Genomic DNA, 15252 nt, shown 5'->3' with positions numbered 1-15252 from the left:
CAGGAGCGGGGTGGGGGTAGATGCGGGGGCCAGAACCAGAGGACTCCTTCTGCCTCCCGCGGGGAGCTGGGACCTAGCAAGATTCCCAAGAGGACACCTGTAATTAATGGGCTCCAGGGCTGGCCTGGGTGTGGCTGCTCTGGGAGGAGTGGGGTCTTAGCGGGGCAAGCGGGGAGACAGGGAGCTGCGGTGATCAGACCCTCTGTGGGCATCTTCGAATGCTCCCAGGCCCTGTCCCCTCCTCTGTCTGCCCGCTCGCTCCGCGCAGGCGGCAGAGCTAGGGAGGGAGAAGTCACCGGTCGAGGAGCCTTGGGGTCGCCTCGCTGCCAGCGATGGGAGCTCGGGCCTCGCCCTGGTTTTCCCGCCGACCGGTGCAGGCGCTGCTCTGTGGCCACCAGCAGAGGTTTCGGGCCGCATTGAGTCGTCCACACCAGCAAGCCGGGACACCGAGTCTGGGTCGCCGCCCCGCAGCGCTGCGTTTCCAGCCCTGGGCGCTGCAAGGACTCCGACCACCCTCCAGTCCTAAACCCCGGGCTTGAGTCCGCAGGAGACAAACCGGGAAGAAAGAGGGCGTGGGGCGGGGCTGAGGCCAGGGCAAGTGGCCTGGAGGACAATGGTGGGCGAGTGCTTACGAGGCGAGCGTCTGAGTTACACTAAGTGGGGTGGCCTGGATCAGCCTCGCTGCGGAAGACATTTCGGGTGCCCCAGTCCACCTGCGGGGGCCTCTTCCCTGTCGTTCCTCATGGCTAGAGTGCAGGCTCCCGACAACTCCGGGTGGCGAGGAGAGGCATGCAGTCCAGGTCTCCTGGAGAGAGCACAGCTCCGGTGGCCATGAGGTGTGTAACCCCTCTGAGTCTCAGTTTTCTCATCTGAAAGATGGGTATCATAACTCCTTCCCAAACCTACCACACCAGATCGTGAGGTTCACTGAGATCATGGCTGTGAACTTCTTTTTTTAAACTATGAAACTCGACACAAGTGGGAGGAATTGTTAGTGTTCTCCTTCTTCCATGAATCCTCCCCAAGTTTCAAGGAGTTCAAAGGAAAAAAAGCCTCAAGTTTCCTTTTTTCCTCAGACAGCACGATGATAACACCCTCTCTAAGCCCCAGCCCAGCCCCAGAGTCCAGAAAACGGGGGAGGTACTGACAGAAGAGTTGATGATCCCCTGCAGAAGGGCTCTGCGGAGGCCAGCGTGTCAGGGGCAGCTCGAAGGTGGACTGACGCGGAGAAGCCCGCAGGGCTCCTTCTATTGCGGGCGGGGACCAGACTCCAAGATAGGAGGCCATCGGTGGTGCAGCCTCAGCCACGAAGACGCCAGGGAGCCCAGCGGCGCCGTCCAGAGGTGCGCCCCGCTTCCCACTCTGGTCCCGTGCCAGGGCTCCTGGAGCCGCGGGGGATCTTGTGGCCCGATGGAGACGCAGCTGTGGGGGCGAATGGATTCGGGACACCCCGCCCACACATCGTCCCGGGAGAGAGCGGGGGAGACAGATCTGTCTCCATCCCTAGGCGGGGCAGTCGCCTGGGCAAGAGTGCCCCTGTTCCCCGCATCCCTGTGTGTTGTGTCTGTCTGTCCCTTGCCTGTCCTTGCTTGGTCTTGAGCTTTCATTTGAAGGCAGCTGAGGGAGAAAGAAACGGGGAGTCCCTTCGATCCTGTGTCCCCGCTTTCAGTATTGAATGGGGACAGCGTATGTGTTGAGGGATCAATGCGAGTGTCAACGTGGCGGAGATAAAACCTGACGGCGGGTCCCACGTGTGGCTCCGGGCGCCGGCGGAGTTTCTAAGCCTGAAACGTCGCGTCTTACAACAGTTGGATCTCGGGGGCGCCGACGTCCGGAGGAGGGGGCTCCTGCGCAGCAGAGGCCGGGCCAGGGTGGAGACCCTCCCGCTAGGACTCCGCGCTCGGAGCAGTTACGCCGAGGGCGCCGCTCTGGGTCGCCTTCCTATCACTGGGTTTGCAGTGGAGCCCAAGCCGATCCCGCGGCGTCACCTTACCAGACGAGCCAGGCTGCCCCGGGACTGACGGGGCCCGCGCGCTCCAGGAGAAGGCGCGAGTCACCAGAGCCGCACGGCGGCGGCCCAGCGGTGCGCCGTTCCGAGAGTGTGGCTGGTAATCAATTGTCACCTCCGCACGAACCAAGGACCCCCTGGCTCGGGGCGTCCTCGGCGCGCCGCAAGGGGGCGCGAATCTCGGAGAGCCGCACCCTGCGACTCCACCCCAGGCGGGGCCGCGCAGCCGTCCAGGCCGGTTCCCCGGGCCACGGCGGTCGGGCCGGGGGATCCGGGACCTCAGGCATGGAGTCGTGGGCGCATTTGCGCAGTGGCTGGCCATCTCCCCGGCACAGGTGATCACGGCGGCCGCCTAGTCCTTAGAGCACAGTCTGTCCCGCCCCTGTCCCCCCTCCCCGCCCCCTCGGAAGGGAGCCCGCGCGACTCCTAGTGAAGCTGGAATTGGAGCGTGGATGGTGAACTCTGACGCTGCAGCTCACGGAGGGAGCAGCATTTCCAAGTCGCCCGCTCCCCTCTGTAGCCAGTGAGCATCTTTAGATCTCCTTCCCTGGTCCGGTTTGCGGTCTCGGCGAGACCCAGGCAGCGGGGCGCAGCCCCAGCACTCCGCGCACCGGCTGCGGGACCCGGCGGGAACCGCGCCCGCGCCCGGCCCTCGCCACTAGGCGCCGCTGCGCGCACGCCGATCGGGGCCCGGGCCGGCGCCGCACGGGCCTGGCGAGAGGCCTCTGCAGAGGACGCCAGAAAGAGATTTCTCGTAGTAATTTTATAAAAATGTTTTTAAGATATTAATTCTACTTTTCGTTTTCCTGCCGACGCTCCACGCGTTCGGAGAGGCCTGGGAATTACTGTGGGTTGGAGCAGTTCTTAACTGGCCCGAGGCCGCCCCAGCTCAGGTCGCCTTTCCCGTACCTCGGGGCGGGGAAAGGGCGCGCCCTGCGCTGGCATTAGCGCTTCCCGCTCCGCGCCGCGGGCGCACGGTGAGGGCTCACGGGACTGGCTCACTGCGAGGGTCCAAACTGCGGCGACCTGGACGTGTCCAAGTGCAGCGGGTGATCAGGACCCCACAAGGCCATGGCCTAACAATAACAAAATTTGATGAACGTTAAGCATTAGCTCACTCACTCCTCTCAACAACCATTAAGATAGCGGTATTTCCTTTTCAATGATGAGATAACCAAGGCTCAGGAAGGTGAAAGTCACACAGGTAATGACCCCAGGCAGCTCCTGAGTATCTTCTGAGTTGCAAGAGACCGTGCACCCACCCCAGACACCTCACAGGCCTAGCACAGAGCCATAAGAGGGTTAAGACGCTGCCATTTGCGCCTTTGACGCACAGGGTGCTTGCAGAAAACTCGGAGCAGATGGTTATCGGAGATCCCCAGGAATTCCCGCCCTTTGATGCCTCCTACAAGCCAGGAATCCAGGCCTCTCTCAGCCCAACATCTCCCTAGGGAAGTTTGAGGCCTTTGGGGGAGCAGGAGGAGCATGGCAGGAATGTGAGACCAGCATTGGCTCATGTTTGTACAACTTTAATGTTCAGTCTCTGAAGCTCAGCAACAAGCCCTGGATGGGGTAAGTAGTAACAACAGCAACATCAGGGACAGGAGCATTTATTGTAGTTCAGTATGTGCCAGATATACAGTCTAAGCACATTGCTTATTTCACTGAAAAATCTCAAGGGCCAAGGTACTACTATTTAGTCCCATTTCAAAGAAGAGAAAATAGAGGCATAGAGAGGTTAGGTAACTTGCCCAAGGTCATGCAGTTAAGCTGTAAATGCATGCCTCTTTTTGGTATTTGGGAGTGGGGGGCAAGTTTATTAAGGTATCATTACATACAGTAAAATTCACCCTTTGTAGTGTACAGTTCTATGAGTTTTGAAAAAACATATACAGTCATGTAAGTACTACCACAGTCAGGAAGTAGAACTGTTCTATTGCTCACCCCAAACAAGCCATACTGATTCCCTCCACTGCTTCCCAGGCAGCATTGGCTGCATTTTTACATACAACAAAATGAGGGCTGGAGAGGTTTCATCGTTGCCCAAAGTAAGTGACAGATCTGGGATTAGGACCGTCAGATGTGTCTGCTAGTCCAGCTGCCTGCAGTGTATAGACGCCTGAGCCTACACAGCCCAATAGGCAGCTGTGCCTTGGGGAACACATGGAGTGGAGGGAGGAAGCCCTTTCCCTAAACTGGAGTCTCAGAAATCCTCCCACCTCTGAATGCACGCACCAGTACTTAACCAAACACCCACTCCTTGGGCGGCTAAGGAACAAAGGTGGGGGATAGGGGGCTGTGACCTGCAAGGCCCAAAGCCACGAGTAGAGTGAGCGGCAGCTGTGGAGTCTAAGTTCAGGGTCTGAGTCCAGACCAGAGTGCCCAGTGCCCTGGTGCGCCTCCACTGGCCACTATAGTTAATGAGTTACTATCCTAGTTAATTCCCCCACAGTTGAGCCAGACAGCGCAAACCTTCCTGGGCTCCTTAGGTCTGAGCCCATGAATTAGCATAGATTACCCAGCTTCCTGGGCTTCTGCACTGCCCCGGACTCACCGAAACCATTGCTCCTTCAAGGGGGCCGGAGTGCCACTTGGGGCCCCTGGAGCTTGGGGTAGAGGAACTAGCATGCCCTTCTCCCTTCAGGAAGGTGGGTACCAGACCCCGCTGCTTCCTCACCCTCCTCACCTACCAGATGGCCAGCCAGAGCCCCAGGGACAAAGCAGGTCATAGGTGGGGCAGTTTGTAAAAGTTGGTGGCTTGCAGAGGATGCCTCCACCCATTAGACCTCGGAGCAGTCTGGTCCTCTGCTTCAGACAAATGTTCCCCACCTCAGGCAGGAAGCAGAAGAATCCTGTCTCCAGACTGTCACTCTGTCACTTGCTCCTTTAGGACATTCTGCCAACACCAACTGGTGGAAGGGGGGAAGGGTTAAGGGAGTATGGACTATACCTCAACGCTCACAGCTGAAAGTTTTAAGAGAGGAGGAGCATCCAACACCCTTCTATGTCACACACCATGGGTGGGGGGGCTCACCCTGTCTCCCAGACATAGACTGAATTCCCCTTGCCCCCAAGGTCAACGACTTTTATCTCCCAGCCAACATCAGTAATGCTAACTGTGCAGTAAATAGCCATTATCTGCCTCAGGGGTCCTCAAACTATGGCCCTCCTGGTGTTTTTGCCACTGCTGCCTGTCCTACTTAGCAGCCGACTGGTCCCGTCCGGGGCCCACAGTGCGCATGTGTGGAATGTGCGCCGCGCTCTCCAACGGCCCTCCAACGCTCTGAGGGACAGTGAACTGGCCCCCTGTTTAAAAAGTTTGAGGACCCCTTCGAGTCTGCCCTGAAGCGAGGATAGAGCTTTTAGTAGTCTCACTTTGCAACCCCAACATCTCAGACCCAGTTGGAGGGCCTGGCCCTCCAGTCCTCTTTCAGAGGCTCATGGGAAGGTGCCCTCTTCTGCTTGCCAGGACCTGGGGTCCATGGCCTGCCTAAATCGGGTATTTGTTTCCTGCTTCAGAAATTGGAGGGCTGACCCCTAGTTCCACTCTGGGCTTGCTGGCTGGGCTAAGCCAAAAGACCTCCACCCTTCAGGCTCCATGTCAGCCTAGTAGAGATGGGGCCTCTGTCCCCACAGCCTAGTTGAGGGAAGGATTTCCAAGCTGGAGAAAATATTTTTGGGGACAGTGGTTCAGAGCCAAAGGAGGTGCATCTTTAAGTGCACCCCCACCCCAAGAAGCTGAATCTAATGCCCAGAATCTTTGGGCCTGGAAAAAGGAAGGGGGCAAAGCAAGGCCACTTGGAACCAACACAGTGTCAATACCAGGCCAGGCCCCCAGCCCAAAGCTGGTGTCACAGAGGTCCAAAGCCTAAAGGACAGGAAGGTTTCTCCCACCGTGAAGACAATGCTGCACCTGTCTGGCGTGTGAATCTGTGCGTGTGTATGCCCTGGGGAGGATGGGGGCAGAGAAGATGATCTCTGTCATCTCCCCACTAATCTGTGTGGCACGCTGACAACCCCAGAAAACGCTGCTCCCAACTCCTCTCTTGCCTTGAAGGGTTTCAGGGAGGAGGTATTTGGACACCCTCCCCCGCCAACATTATATCTGGAATAAAGTAGAGAAATGGACACAGAAATACACAACAGATGAAACCAAGGGAGGAAGAGGGTAGCTCAGGGAGCGTGGAGCACGTCCTAAGACCGTGAACCCTGCCGTTGGGTCTGGTGGCCGTGCAGCCTTGCTCACTGTGGACTTCACTCTTCTCCTCCCCTCCCGATCCACTTCTCCTGGCAACCTGGTCACCAAACGCAGGCATTTCTTCCTCCTTAAGAGAAATAACATGGGCCTGGGAGTAATAGATTTAAAGGACGCTAGATTTTTTATCATTAATTGTAAACGTGCAAAATACCTGCTGGTACTTCACTTTAGAAGATTGTAATTGGCAAAAAGAAAAAAAAAAGAGAGAGGCGGCTGATGAATAGATAATAGATCTTTAACCACCAATAAACAGAGAGCAGCGCCAGCAGCCTGGGGGATGTGATCATAATTATGCCGCCGCGTGAGCCAATGGGGACGAGGGAACTCGGCCCTAAAAATCATCCCAAAACCGAAGGCGAGCTCGAAAATGCGGACAAGGCCCAGGACCGGAGACTCAATCCGCAGTCCCTGGTCGCGAGCCCTGGGCTTGCTCAGCAACTTGTCCCTAGGACAACAGATGGCAGAATAATAATAGAAATAATAATAATAGCAACAACAATAATAATGACAACACTATCCAAAATAACTGCAACGGAACCATAATAGTAGAGTAGCACCACATTGGGCTCTCCCCTGACCTTGGACTCCCAGTCCCAGATATTCCAGAAGGAACTGTTTTGGGGAAGGAGGTGAGCACCCTCCCAGACGGAAAAAGCGAAAGCCCGCGGGGCGAGAGCGGGCGCGAGTTGGAGTCCCGCCGCTCCGGCAGGGTTGGCGACTCCTTTTCAACTTGCAAACGAACGAGCGGGGTCACGGATCGGGAACGCACAGACCCTGGGACCTCGAGGCTACGCGCGGTTGGAGGGGTGGGAGGACCCCCGCCCGCACCCCAGGCTCCCTCTTCGCCCGCGAGTTTTGGCGAGTGTGGGGACGGGTACAACCGGACGGCACCTCTAGCCCACGCCGGAGCCGGCCCGCCCGCTTACCCTCGAGGTGCTTCCCGGGGCGATCCCGGTTCCCCCGACGCGGGCTGCAGCAGCGGTGAGCGCTGGGCGCGAGCAATCTGTCTGTCCGTCCGTCCTATCCGCTTGGGCGCCGCAGGCTCTGGATCCAGGGGGCCGCAGCGGAGGCGGCGCCGACCGCGGACTCTGCAGGGACCCGGGTGCCCCGGAGGGAGTGGTAGTGGTGTTGGAGGAGGAGGCAGTGGCTGAGGAGGAGGAGGTGGGGAAAGAGGAGGAGGAAGAAGAGGAGGAGGAGAAGAAGGAAGAGGAGGAGGAGGAGAAGAGAGCGGAGGAAGAGGAGGAGGCGAAGGAGGAGGAGGAGAAGCGGCAGCGGGCGCCGCGGGAGCGAGTGAGCCGGGCCGCGGGGCGCGGGCGCGGAGAGGCCGGGCGGCCTGGCGGGCGGCGGGAGGCACAGCCGAGGCAGCGGCGCCGACTCCGTTCCACCTCGGCCCGGATCCAGGCCTCCGGGTTCCCAGGCGCTCGCGTCCCTCTGACGCACTTTAAAGAGTCTCCCCCCTTCCACCTCAGGGCGAGTAATAGCGACCAATCATCAAGCCATTTACCAGGCTTCGGAGGAAGCTGTTTATGTGATCCCCGCACTAATTAGGCTCATGAACTAACAAATCGTTTGCACAACTTGTGAAGAAGCGAACACTTCCATGGATTGTCCTTGGACTTAGGGCGCCCTGCCCGCCTTTTGCAGAGGAGAAAAAACTTTTTTTTGCCTCCCCCGAGAAACTTTCCCCCCCTCTCCTCCCTGCCTCTAACTCCGATCCCCCCACGCCATCTCTCAAAAAAAAATATTACCCCAATCCACGCCTGCAAATTCTTCTGGAAGGATTTTTCCCCTCTCTCCAGGTTGGGTGCGTTTGGTGCAAGATTCTCGGGATCCTTGGCTTTGCCTCTCCCTCTCCCTCCCCCCTCCTTTCCCTTTTCCTTTCCTTTCCTTTCTTTCTTCCTTTCCTCCCCCCCACCCCATCCCCCGCCCCCGCCCCCACCCCCACCCCAAACAAACGAGTCCCCAATTCTCTACCGTCCTCGCCGCGGGCAGCGGGCGGCGGAGGCAGCGCGCCGCGGTCGCCGGGAGCCGGGAGCCCAGGGCGCCCGCTCCTCGGCGCAGCATGTTTCAGCCGGCGCCCAAGCGCTGCTTCACCATCGAGTCGCTGGTGGCCAAGGACAGTCCCCTGCCCGCCTCTCGCTCGGAGGACCCCATCCGTCCCGCGGCGCTCAGCTACGCCAACTCCAGCCCCATAAATCCGTTCCTCAACGGCTTCCACTCGGCTGCCGCCGCCGCCGCGGGTCGGGGCGTCTACTCCAACCCGGACTTGGTGTTCGCCGAGGCGGTCTCGCACCCGCCCAACCCCGCCGTGCCAGTGCACCCGGTGCCGCCGCCGCACGCCCTGGCCGCCCACCCCCTGCCCTCCTCGCACTCGCCACACCCCCTCTTCGCCTCGCAGCAGCGGGACCCGTCCACCTTCTACCCCTGGCTCATCCACCGCTACCGATATCTGGGTCATCGCTTCCAAGGTACGTGCCACGTCGCGGGACTGCAGCGCGCCGCTCCCGCCGAATCCTTCACTGCCCCCGGCCTGCTCCAGGTGGGCGCTTGGCAAGGCCTGCACCGAGGTTGCTCCGGCTCGCGGGCCCGCGGGCCCGATTCGGGAACTGGGCGGCGCGGGGCCGGGCGCGGCGTTGAGCCCCAGTCTCCGAAGCTGCGGCGGGTTTGGAGTGCTGGCCTGCGGGCCGCCTGGCCCTTTGGGAAGGGGTGTGGACGGAGAAGTTGTCTCCGAGTGCGTTGGGGTCGGGGCAGGCTGTGACAGCCTGCTCTGCGTGCCAGCCCGCCAGGGAGCCCGGAGCCCACAGAGTCCCCAGGCTCCAGGTCCCCTGGAGATGCCCCCAAGCCTTTCTAGCTCCGAGGGGCGCGGACTGTGCCGGGCCGCCAGCGTTGCCTTCGCCTGCGTTCCACCCCGTTCGCCACCCACTTCACGCCCCTGCAACCCAGACCTGCGACTTCTTGGTCTTCCACCCTCTTCCGGAGCCGAGGGCACCCTCGTGCTCCGGGAGCAAAGTATGGGGGTTTATTTTTTCCTGCTCTTCTGAGACCGGGGAGGAGCGGGAACCCGCGCGGTGGAAAGCTCGGGCGCGGCGCTCTCGCCGAGAATGCTTAACTGGGGCGCCGAGCGGCCACGGCGGGGAGGCAGATTCCGTCTGCTTTTTGTTTTTCTTTCTCTTAAGAGAAACGAAACGGGTCTTGAGACCGACTGGGAGGGGAAGATGTTTGGGTGTTTTCATTTCTTGCGATATTTTTGATTTGTTTGTTTTTCTCTGGGTGGAGAGTGGGAGGAAAGTTAAAACTTCAGAAAAAGGGATAGTTTGCCGGTGAGAGTCGGTAGAAGATCTATCTCCGGCGGCGGCCGATCAATACTCAGCGGCTTGTCGGTTCATTAACCCTTTCCGTCCCTGCCAGAGCCTCGAATCAGGTAGATGTCACCCCCCTTCCCACAATTAAAAAAACCAAACCAAACAAAAACCTTTCACCCTTACTCCTGGACTGGGTTTGCCTACATTCCTGCCTGGACTGTCGGTTTGTTTTTCTTTGTTTGGGTTTTCGGTGAATCGATTTCCTACTCTAACGCGGGAATCCGAAACTCTCTGGCTTCACTCGAAAACTTTAGGGCCCCCCTTCCTCATTGCCAGCCACGCTCTTGGTCCCCCACCAGATCCGGAGCGCCCGGAATGTTGCGGGGCCGCAGACTGTCCCTGTCGCTCGAGAGCCCCCGTTTCGATCCCTTCGCTCGCGTCTCTCCTCTAGTTCTCTGGAGCGGGGCAGCAGCGGGAGAAGCCGGGCACACACCACGGCGAGATTTCTGTCGCTGTCGGGCTGCAACGACTCGCCCGGCCTCTGTACTTTCCCGGAGGGGTAACAAGACAATTTTTAAACAAAACTCTGGATAGCAGGCCGCCGCCTCTCCACCCTGGGTCAAAGTTCCCGGAGAGGTTAGAAAGAAGAGAAAGCAATTTCTTTGGGTCGTGGGCGCCAATCCCCGAGCAGGGCCCTGCGGCTCCCTCCCCTGCCCCCGGCGCCGGGCGCGGAGGTGGCGAGGCCCGCGGCGCCAGCTCGGCTGCGGAGCCCGCCGAGGTCATGAGCCTGAGGACTGGCCCAGCTGGGGCAGCTGCTGGTTGGGTGACACACAGGTGGAGCCCTGGAGGTCCAGGCCGGGCAGCTGGGCCGGCGTCCCCTTCGTGCGCCTCCGGAGGATCACCGGCCCCCGCAGGTCGGGCGGCGCGGGCTACACGGAGTTCCTGAGCGCTGTGCCCGGCCAGCCCGGCTCGGGAGAAGCCAGCGGCTCGGGCTAGAGCGGCCCCCCTAATGGAACTTCTGCTGTGCCCCCTGCAGGGAACGACACAAGCCCTGAGAGTTTCCTTTTGCACAACGCGCTGGCCAGAAAGCCGAAGCGGATCCGAACCGCCTTCTCCCCGTCCCAGCTTCTAAGGCTGGAACACGCCTTCGAGAAGAATCACTACGTGGTGGGCGCGGAAAGGAAGCAGCTGGCACACAGCCTCAGCCTCACGGAAACTCAGGTGAGTGTGGCCCAGGCACCAGAGACCCTTCCAGGCGCGTGCCCCCACTCCCAATCTGGCACCCAGCACTGGTAAGTGCGGGGCTCTGAGAGGGCCTTTGGTTAAGGTCCTGGTAGCTGGTTCCACGCTGGGGCTCAGGATTTACGTTTCAAGGTGCTTGGCTTTGTTGGACTCCAGCAAGGGGCTGTAAGAGCCGAGCCACTTCAAGTTCTGGGGATATTGCTGAGTTGTTTCCTCCGTCCAGCCCGACATGCCTTGTAGCTCCTGGCTAAGACATCTGCGCACTTTTGGCGAGACTTTTGGTGAGAGTGCGGGGACCCTGCTGGGGCCCAAGAAGAAGGATATCACAGTGAGGTGTCCAGGTGTTTGGGGCTGGAGGCTGGAGAGGGCAGGGCGTGGGTTAAGGGAGAGTTCTGAGCCGCTGCGGGCCCCAGGCTCGCACCGTGGGCTCCAGTTACTTCCCTTAAGGGGATGGGAGAGTCAGAAGGTGGAGGCCAGGCGCGATGGGTGCAACCTAAATTAGAGAAATAAAACTGGAAGGCTGCAGAGAGGGTCTGGCTCAGGGGACCGGCCTTCTGCGCAGCAGGGTCCCAAAGCAGGCCTGGCTTGAGCTTGTCCCAGGGTGGGGAGGCGGCGCAGGGCTACAGTAGGCGCTACTGTACGCGGAGCCGCAGGACAGGGTCAAAGTTCCCAGTAAACAGTAACGTTTTCGGGGCAGATTAAGTTGTAACACTTTTTCTGGGCAGTGCAAGAAGGTCGAGGCTTTTGTTTTAAAATGTCCCCCCACCCCCAAAACTGAGGAGGGCCTGGCGGGTTTGTGCCGGGCGGCACAAGGCGCGGCCGGGCTGATTTCTCCCGGACAGCCAGGCTGCGGTGGTCTTTGTCCGCCTCGATGCCCACGCTGCCTGGAGTCTTTGTGTGCGTGTCAAGCCCCGAGCGCACTGACGCGCGCCTTGGGCGAGCGCCGGGGAGAAATGAACCATCCTCCCCCTCAATTAGCAAACTCAAAGCAAATTAAATTCAGCCTTGTTCCCGCTCGCTTTTTCATGGGGCACTTTGGGGGACTGGGGCATTCGGGGAGAGCAAGTAGGAACTGGCTGGCTTCTCAAAGGAGGTAGCCGAGAGGACCTCAGGGGCTCAGGGATTGCGACTGGGCCGGGCTATTGCTGTCTATATAGGATGGGTGTGCGTATGGGAGGTGCAGTCACCACTATCTCCCTCATCCGTACCCCAGTGCCGAAAAGCTTGGATAATGTTACTGTCTGGTCTGAGAATGGGGACCCACTACCCAGCTTTCCCAAGGGGCCATGGCATGGCAGCCGGCTCCAACCTCATTGCGCCACAGACCTCTAGCAGCTGCTCTGGTGAGGCCAGGCCGTCAGCCCCACCCTGGTGGGAAGTGATGTGCCCAGTTTTGAGGTTGACTCTGGCCAGTTCTGGGGCCAGTTTGGAGGAGGGAAGAGAGAGATGGCTCACTTTGGTCTCCCTTCCTCATTCTGTTTCTCTCTTACTTCCCATCTATCCCACGATCTTTCAGAAGCTTTCACTTTTGAACCCCTTTTCGTAGCTAGAAAGGCACATTTGGGCTGGTCCAGAGGCCTATACATACTCCACTGTCCTTCCTGGCTTCCTCCTGCCCCACCTCCCTCCTGCTCACCTGTAAGAGTCCCCACCAAGGAGGACGCAGCTCAGACAAACCCTGATCGTCTACCGAGGACCCCGGCCTTGCATAGGAGGCGCTATATTTAGGAAACGCCGCCTAGACCGACAGAAAATAGAAAGCATATTGGGCCCTGAGAGAAGCTGTAGCAGCAGGCGACGGGGTCTTTCTTGAACACGCTTGCTGTAGGGAGTTAGGGATATATCTCCTTTTATTTTTCATTGCTTATTTTTTTTAGAAGGGTTTCCTGTACTTTGCAGGACCTTTGCTGTCAGTAAGGTATGGGTGGGTGCCCCGTGTAGGGCTGGGTGAGAAGAGGCTCAGTGCACTCTGGCCCATGGGACCCTGGGAATGGCTCCCCGGAGGGCTCAGAAGGGCAGGTAGCCAGGTCTCCTACGCGCCCAGCACTAGGGGCCTTGCTCCGGAGGGGAGGCCCAGGGGAGGCCGGACCTTAGGATATGCATCAGGGGGGCCGAGCCTTTGCAGAGTCTGGGATGGGTGTCAGGGCTCCGAGAAGGGATGGAGCGCTTGGCAGGAGGGCGCTGTGAAAGAACTAACGCGCCCCGTCGGCCTCTCCCCCGCAGGTAAAAGTATGGTTTCAGAACCGAAGAACAAAGTTCAAAAGGCAGAAGCTGGAGGAAGAAGGCTCAGATTCGCAACAAAAGAAAAAAGGGACGCACCATATTAACCGGTGGAGAATCGCCACCAAGCAGGCGAGTCCGGAGGAAATAGACGTGACCTCAGACGATTAAAAACACAAACCTAACCCCACAGACACGGACAACGCGAAGCAAAACAGAGACAGGGAGAGGAGGAGATGAAGAAGAAAGAAACCCCTACGAAACAAAAACAAACCGCAAACACATTCACCGAGAAAGGGAGAGGGAATTGAGGGAGCGGCGCAGCGAAGACTTTGGGCAGCGGGGGCACAGAGTCCCGATCGGAGGCTGCACGGGGATGGCAGAGGACGGAGGCTCCTTCATCAACATGCAACCCTCGTCAAAAGAGGCAGCTGAGTGAGTGAGTGAGTGAGAGAGACAGAGAGAAGGGGGAGAGAAAGAGAGAGAGAGAGAGATCTATCCGAATGTGGCAAACCTGAACGTGCGCTCTGACAAGGGGAGCTGTCAGTCAAACACCAAACTAGCGAGACAAGATGATTGGCAGGTATTCCGTTTATCACAGTCCACTTAAAAAATGATGATAATAATGATGAAAAAAAAAACCAAACAAACAACCCAACCAGACACAGGACTTTTAATTTTGCACTTCGCAGTGTTTCCCGCCCCCCCCACAATCTTTAAAAGTGATTAGTAATTACAAATGAAAATTCCATATCTAGCCCCATCCCACACCTGTTTCAAAATCTTGAATTGCATGTAGCAGTTTTTGGGCAAATGGTGTCTAAAGACCGAAAATGAATTGTAATTTTCTTTTCCTTTTAAAGACAGGTTCTGTGTGCTTTTCATTTTGATTTATTTTCCGAGAAATGTGCAGTCTGTAAACACTTTTTGATACCTTCTGATGTCAAAGTGATTGTGAAAGCTAAATGAAGTAGGCTCAGCGATAGTGGTCCTCTTACAGAGAAACGGGGAGCAGGACGGGGGGCTGGGGGTGGTGGGGGAGGGTGCCCACAAGAAGAGTCAGGACTTGTACTGGAAAAAAATGCTAAATTAATTATATTTCTTGGACATTCCCTTTCCTAACATCCTGAGGCTTAAAACCACGAAGTAAACTTCTCCTTTTAGTGGTTGGAGAAATTGGCTGAGTTCAACCATTCACTGTAATGGCCATTCCAAACTTTAAATCTATCTATTGCAAAAACTGAAGGACTGTAGTGAGCGGGGATGATGTTAAGTGTGGCCAAGCACACAGCGGCAAGTTTTCAAGCACTGAGTTTCTATTCCAAGATCATAGACTTACTAAAGAGAGTGACAAATGCTTCCTTAATGTCTTCTATACCAGAATGTAAATATTTTTGTGTTTTGTGTTAATTTGTTAGAATTCTAACACACTATATACTTCCAAGAAGTATGTCAATGTCAATATTTTGTCAATAAAGATTTATCAATATGCCCTCAGAGTAGTCGTCTTGGAAAATTGAAGTGGATCTTTAAAAGTGTACCTCAATAATTTGAGTGTGGTCCTTCCCCAACGAGGCTCAAGAAACCCAGGCTCCCCACCCACAAAAGGACCAGACTGATGGATTCTTAGGGATTTTAAAGAAGGATGGGAGTTGGAGAAGGGAGAAGATTAGGAAAACTTAAGTCCTTCAGAAAAGGGATGTGAGAAAAGTTTTTCCAACAAGACCTTTGCCCGTTGCATGCCCTACTGAGGGAATTTAATTTGAACTTCAGGTTAAAAATGCTTACTTCTCTTAACCTGTTTTTTTTTTTTATTAATCCAGATATATAGTTATGCATTGAAGAATATTCCCCCAGGATTAGGGAAAACACTTAGCAGAATCAGAATCACGGGACTTCTAAACTTTGTTTCTGACTTCAACCTCCAAAGTACAAGTCTCTCTCTTCCTTCCTTCCTTTCTTTCCTCTCTCCCTGGCCCCTCACTGCTGAAGGTGATGGGACGAGCCCAAGGGCCTCAGCAGCCTTATAAGGCAAGCATTCTGAAAAAACCTTCAGCTCTTAATTTTAACATTAAAGAAAAAGTTGTAATCAGTCTTGGAGGAAACTTAGCTTTTTTCCCTCCCTCCTTCCCCCTTCTGGGGGTACGAGGTTGTTTTTGCATGCTTCATTTGCTTCTTATCCTGATAGGCTGCATTAATCAGTTTTATTTCCATTGATAGAG

The 15252-nt window shown here is 57.0% G+C and overlaps 2 protein-coding genes across 3 annotated transcripts in view; one reads left to right on the top strand and one right to left on the bottom strand.

Annotated features, from left to right (window-relative positions):
- LOC105876913 (uncharacterized) overlaps positions 1-7994 on the bottom strand; it is a 31898-nt gene extending 23904 nt beyond the window's left edge. The window contains exons 1-2 of the mRNA XM_076009648.1: positions 7976-7994; positions 7193-7806 (exon numbers count right to left, since the gene is read on the bottom strand). Of these exons, the coding sequence (XP_075865763.1) occupies positions 7193-7806; positions 7976-7994 (633 nt within the window). The remainder of the gene's footprint in view (positions 1-7192; positions 7807-7975) is intronic.
- EMX2 (empty spiracles homeobox 2) lies at positions 7744-15008 on the top strand. 2 transcript variants are annotated; one of them, XM_012774999.2, is made up of 3 exons: positions 7744-8734; positions 10605-10789; positions 13034-15004. In XM_012774999.2, exons 1-3 carry the CDS (start codon positions 8329-8331, stop codon positions 13199-13201), a joined length of 759 nt encoding a protein of 252 aa, XP_012630453.1. In that variant the 5' UTR covers positions 7744-8328; the 3' UTR covers positions 13202-15004. The 2 variants fall into 2 exon arrangements, with proteins under 2 accessions (XP_012630453.1, XP_012630463.1); XM_012775009.2 differs by lacking the exon at positions 10605-10789 and having other exon boundaries at positions 13034-15008.
- Positions 15009-15252: the final 244 nt, after the last annotated feature.

The sequence above is a fragment of the Microcebus murinus genome, chromosome 14 (assembly GCF_040939455.1).
Source record: "Microcebus murinus isolate Inina chromosome 14, M.murinus_Inina_mat1.0, whole genome shotgun sequence".
NCBI classification, from domain to species: domain Eukaryota; kingdom Metazoa; phylum Chordata; class Mammalia; order Primates; family Cheirogaleidae; genus Microcebus; species Microcebus murinus.
The sequence above is the reverse complement of the archived record's forward strand: the minus strand, read 5'-3'. Positions and strand labels throughout refer to the sequence as shown.

Bases quoted from the DNA above. Each gene is read 5' to 3' on its own strand.
- EMX2 (XM_012774999.2), top strand. From the start codon at position 8,329: ATGTTTCAGCCGGCGCCCAAGCGCTGCTTCACCATCGAGTCGCTGGTG. The intron at 8,735-10,604 runs GTACGTGCCACG...TGCCCCCTGCAG, and splicing joins TCTGGGTCATCGCTTCCAAG to GGAACGACACAAGCCCTGAG. The intron at 10,790-13,033 runs GTGAGTGTGGCC...TCTCCCCCGCAG, and splicing joins TCAGCCTCACGGAAACTCAG to GTAAAAGTATGGTTTCAGAA.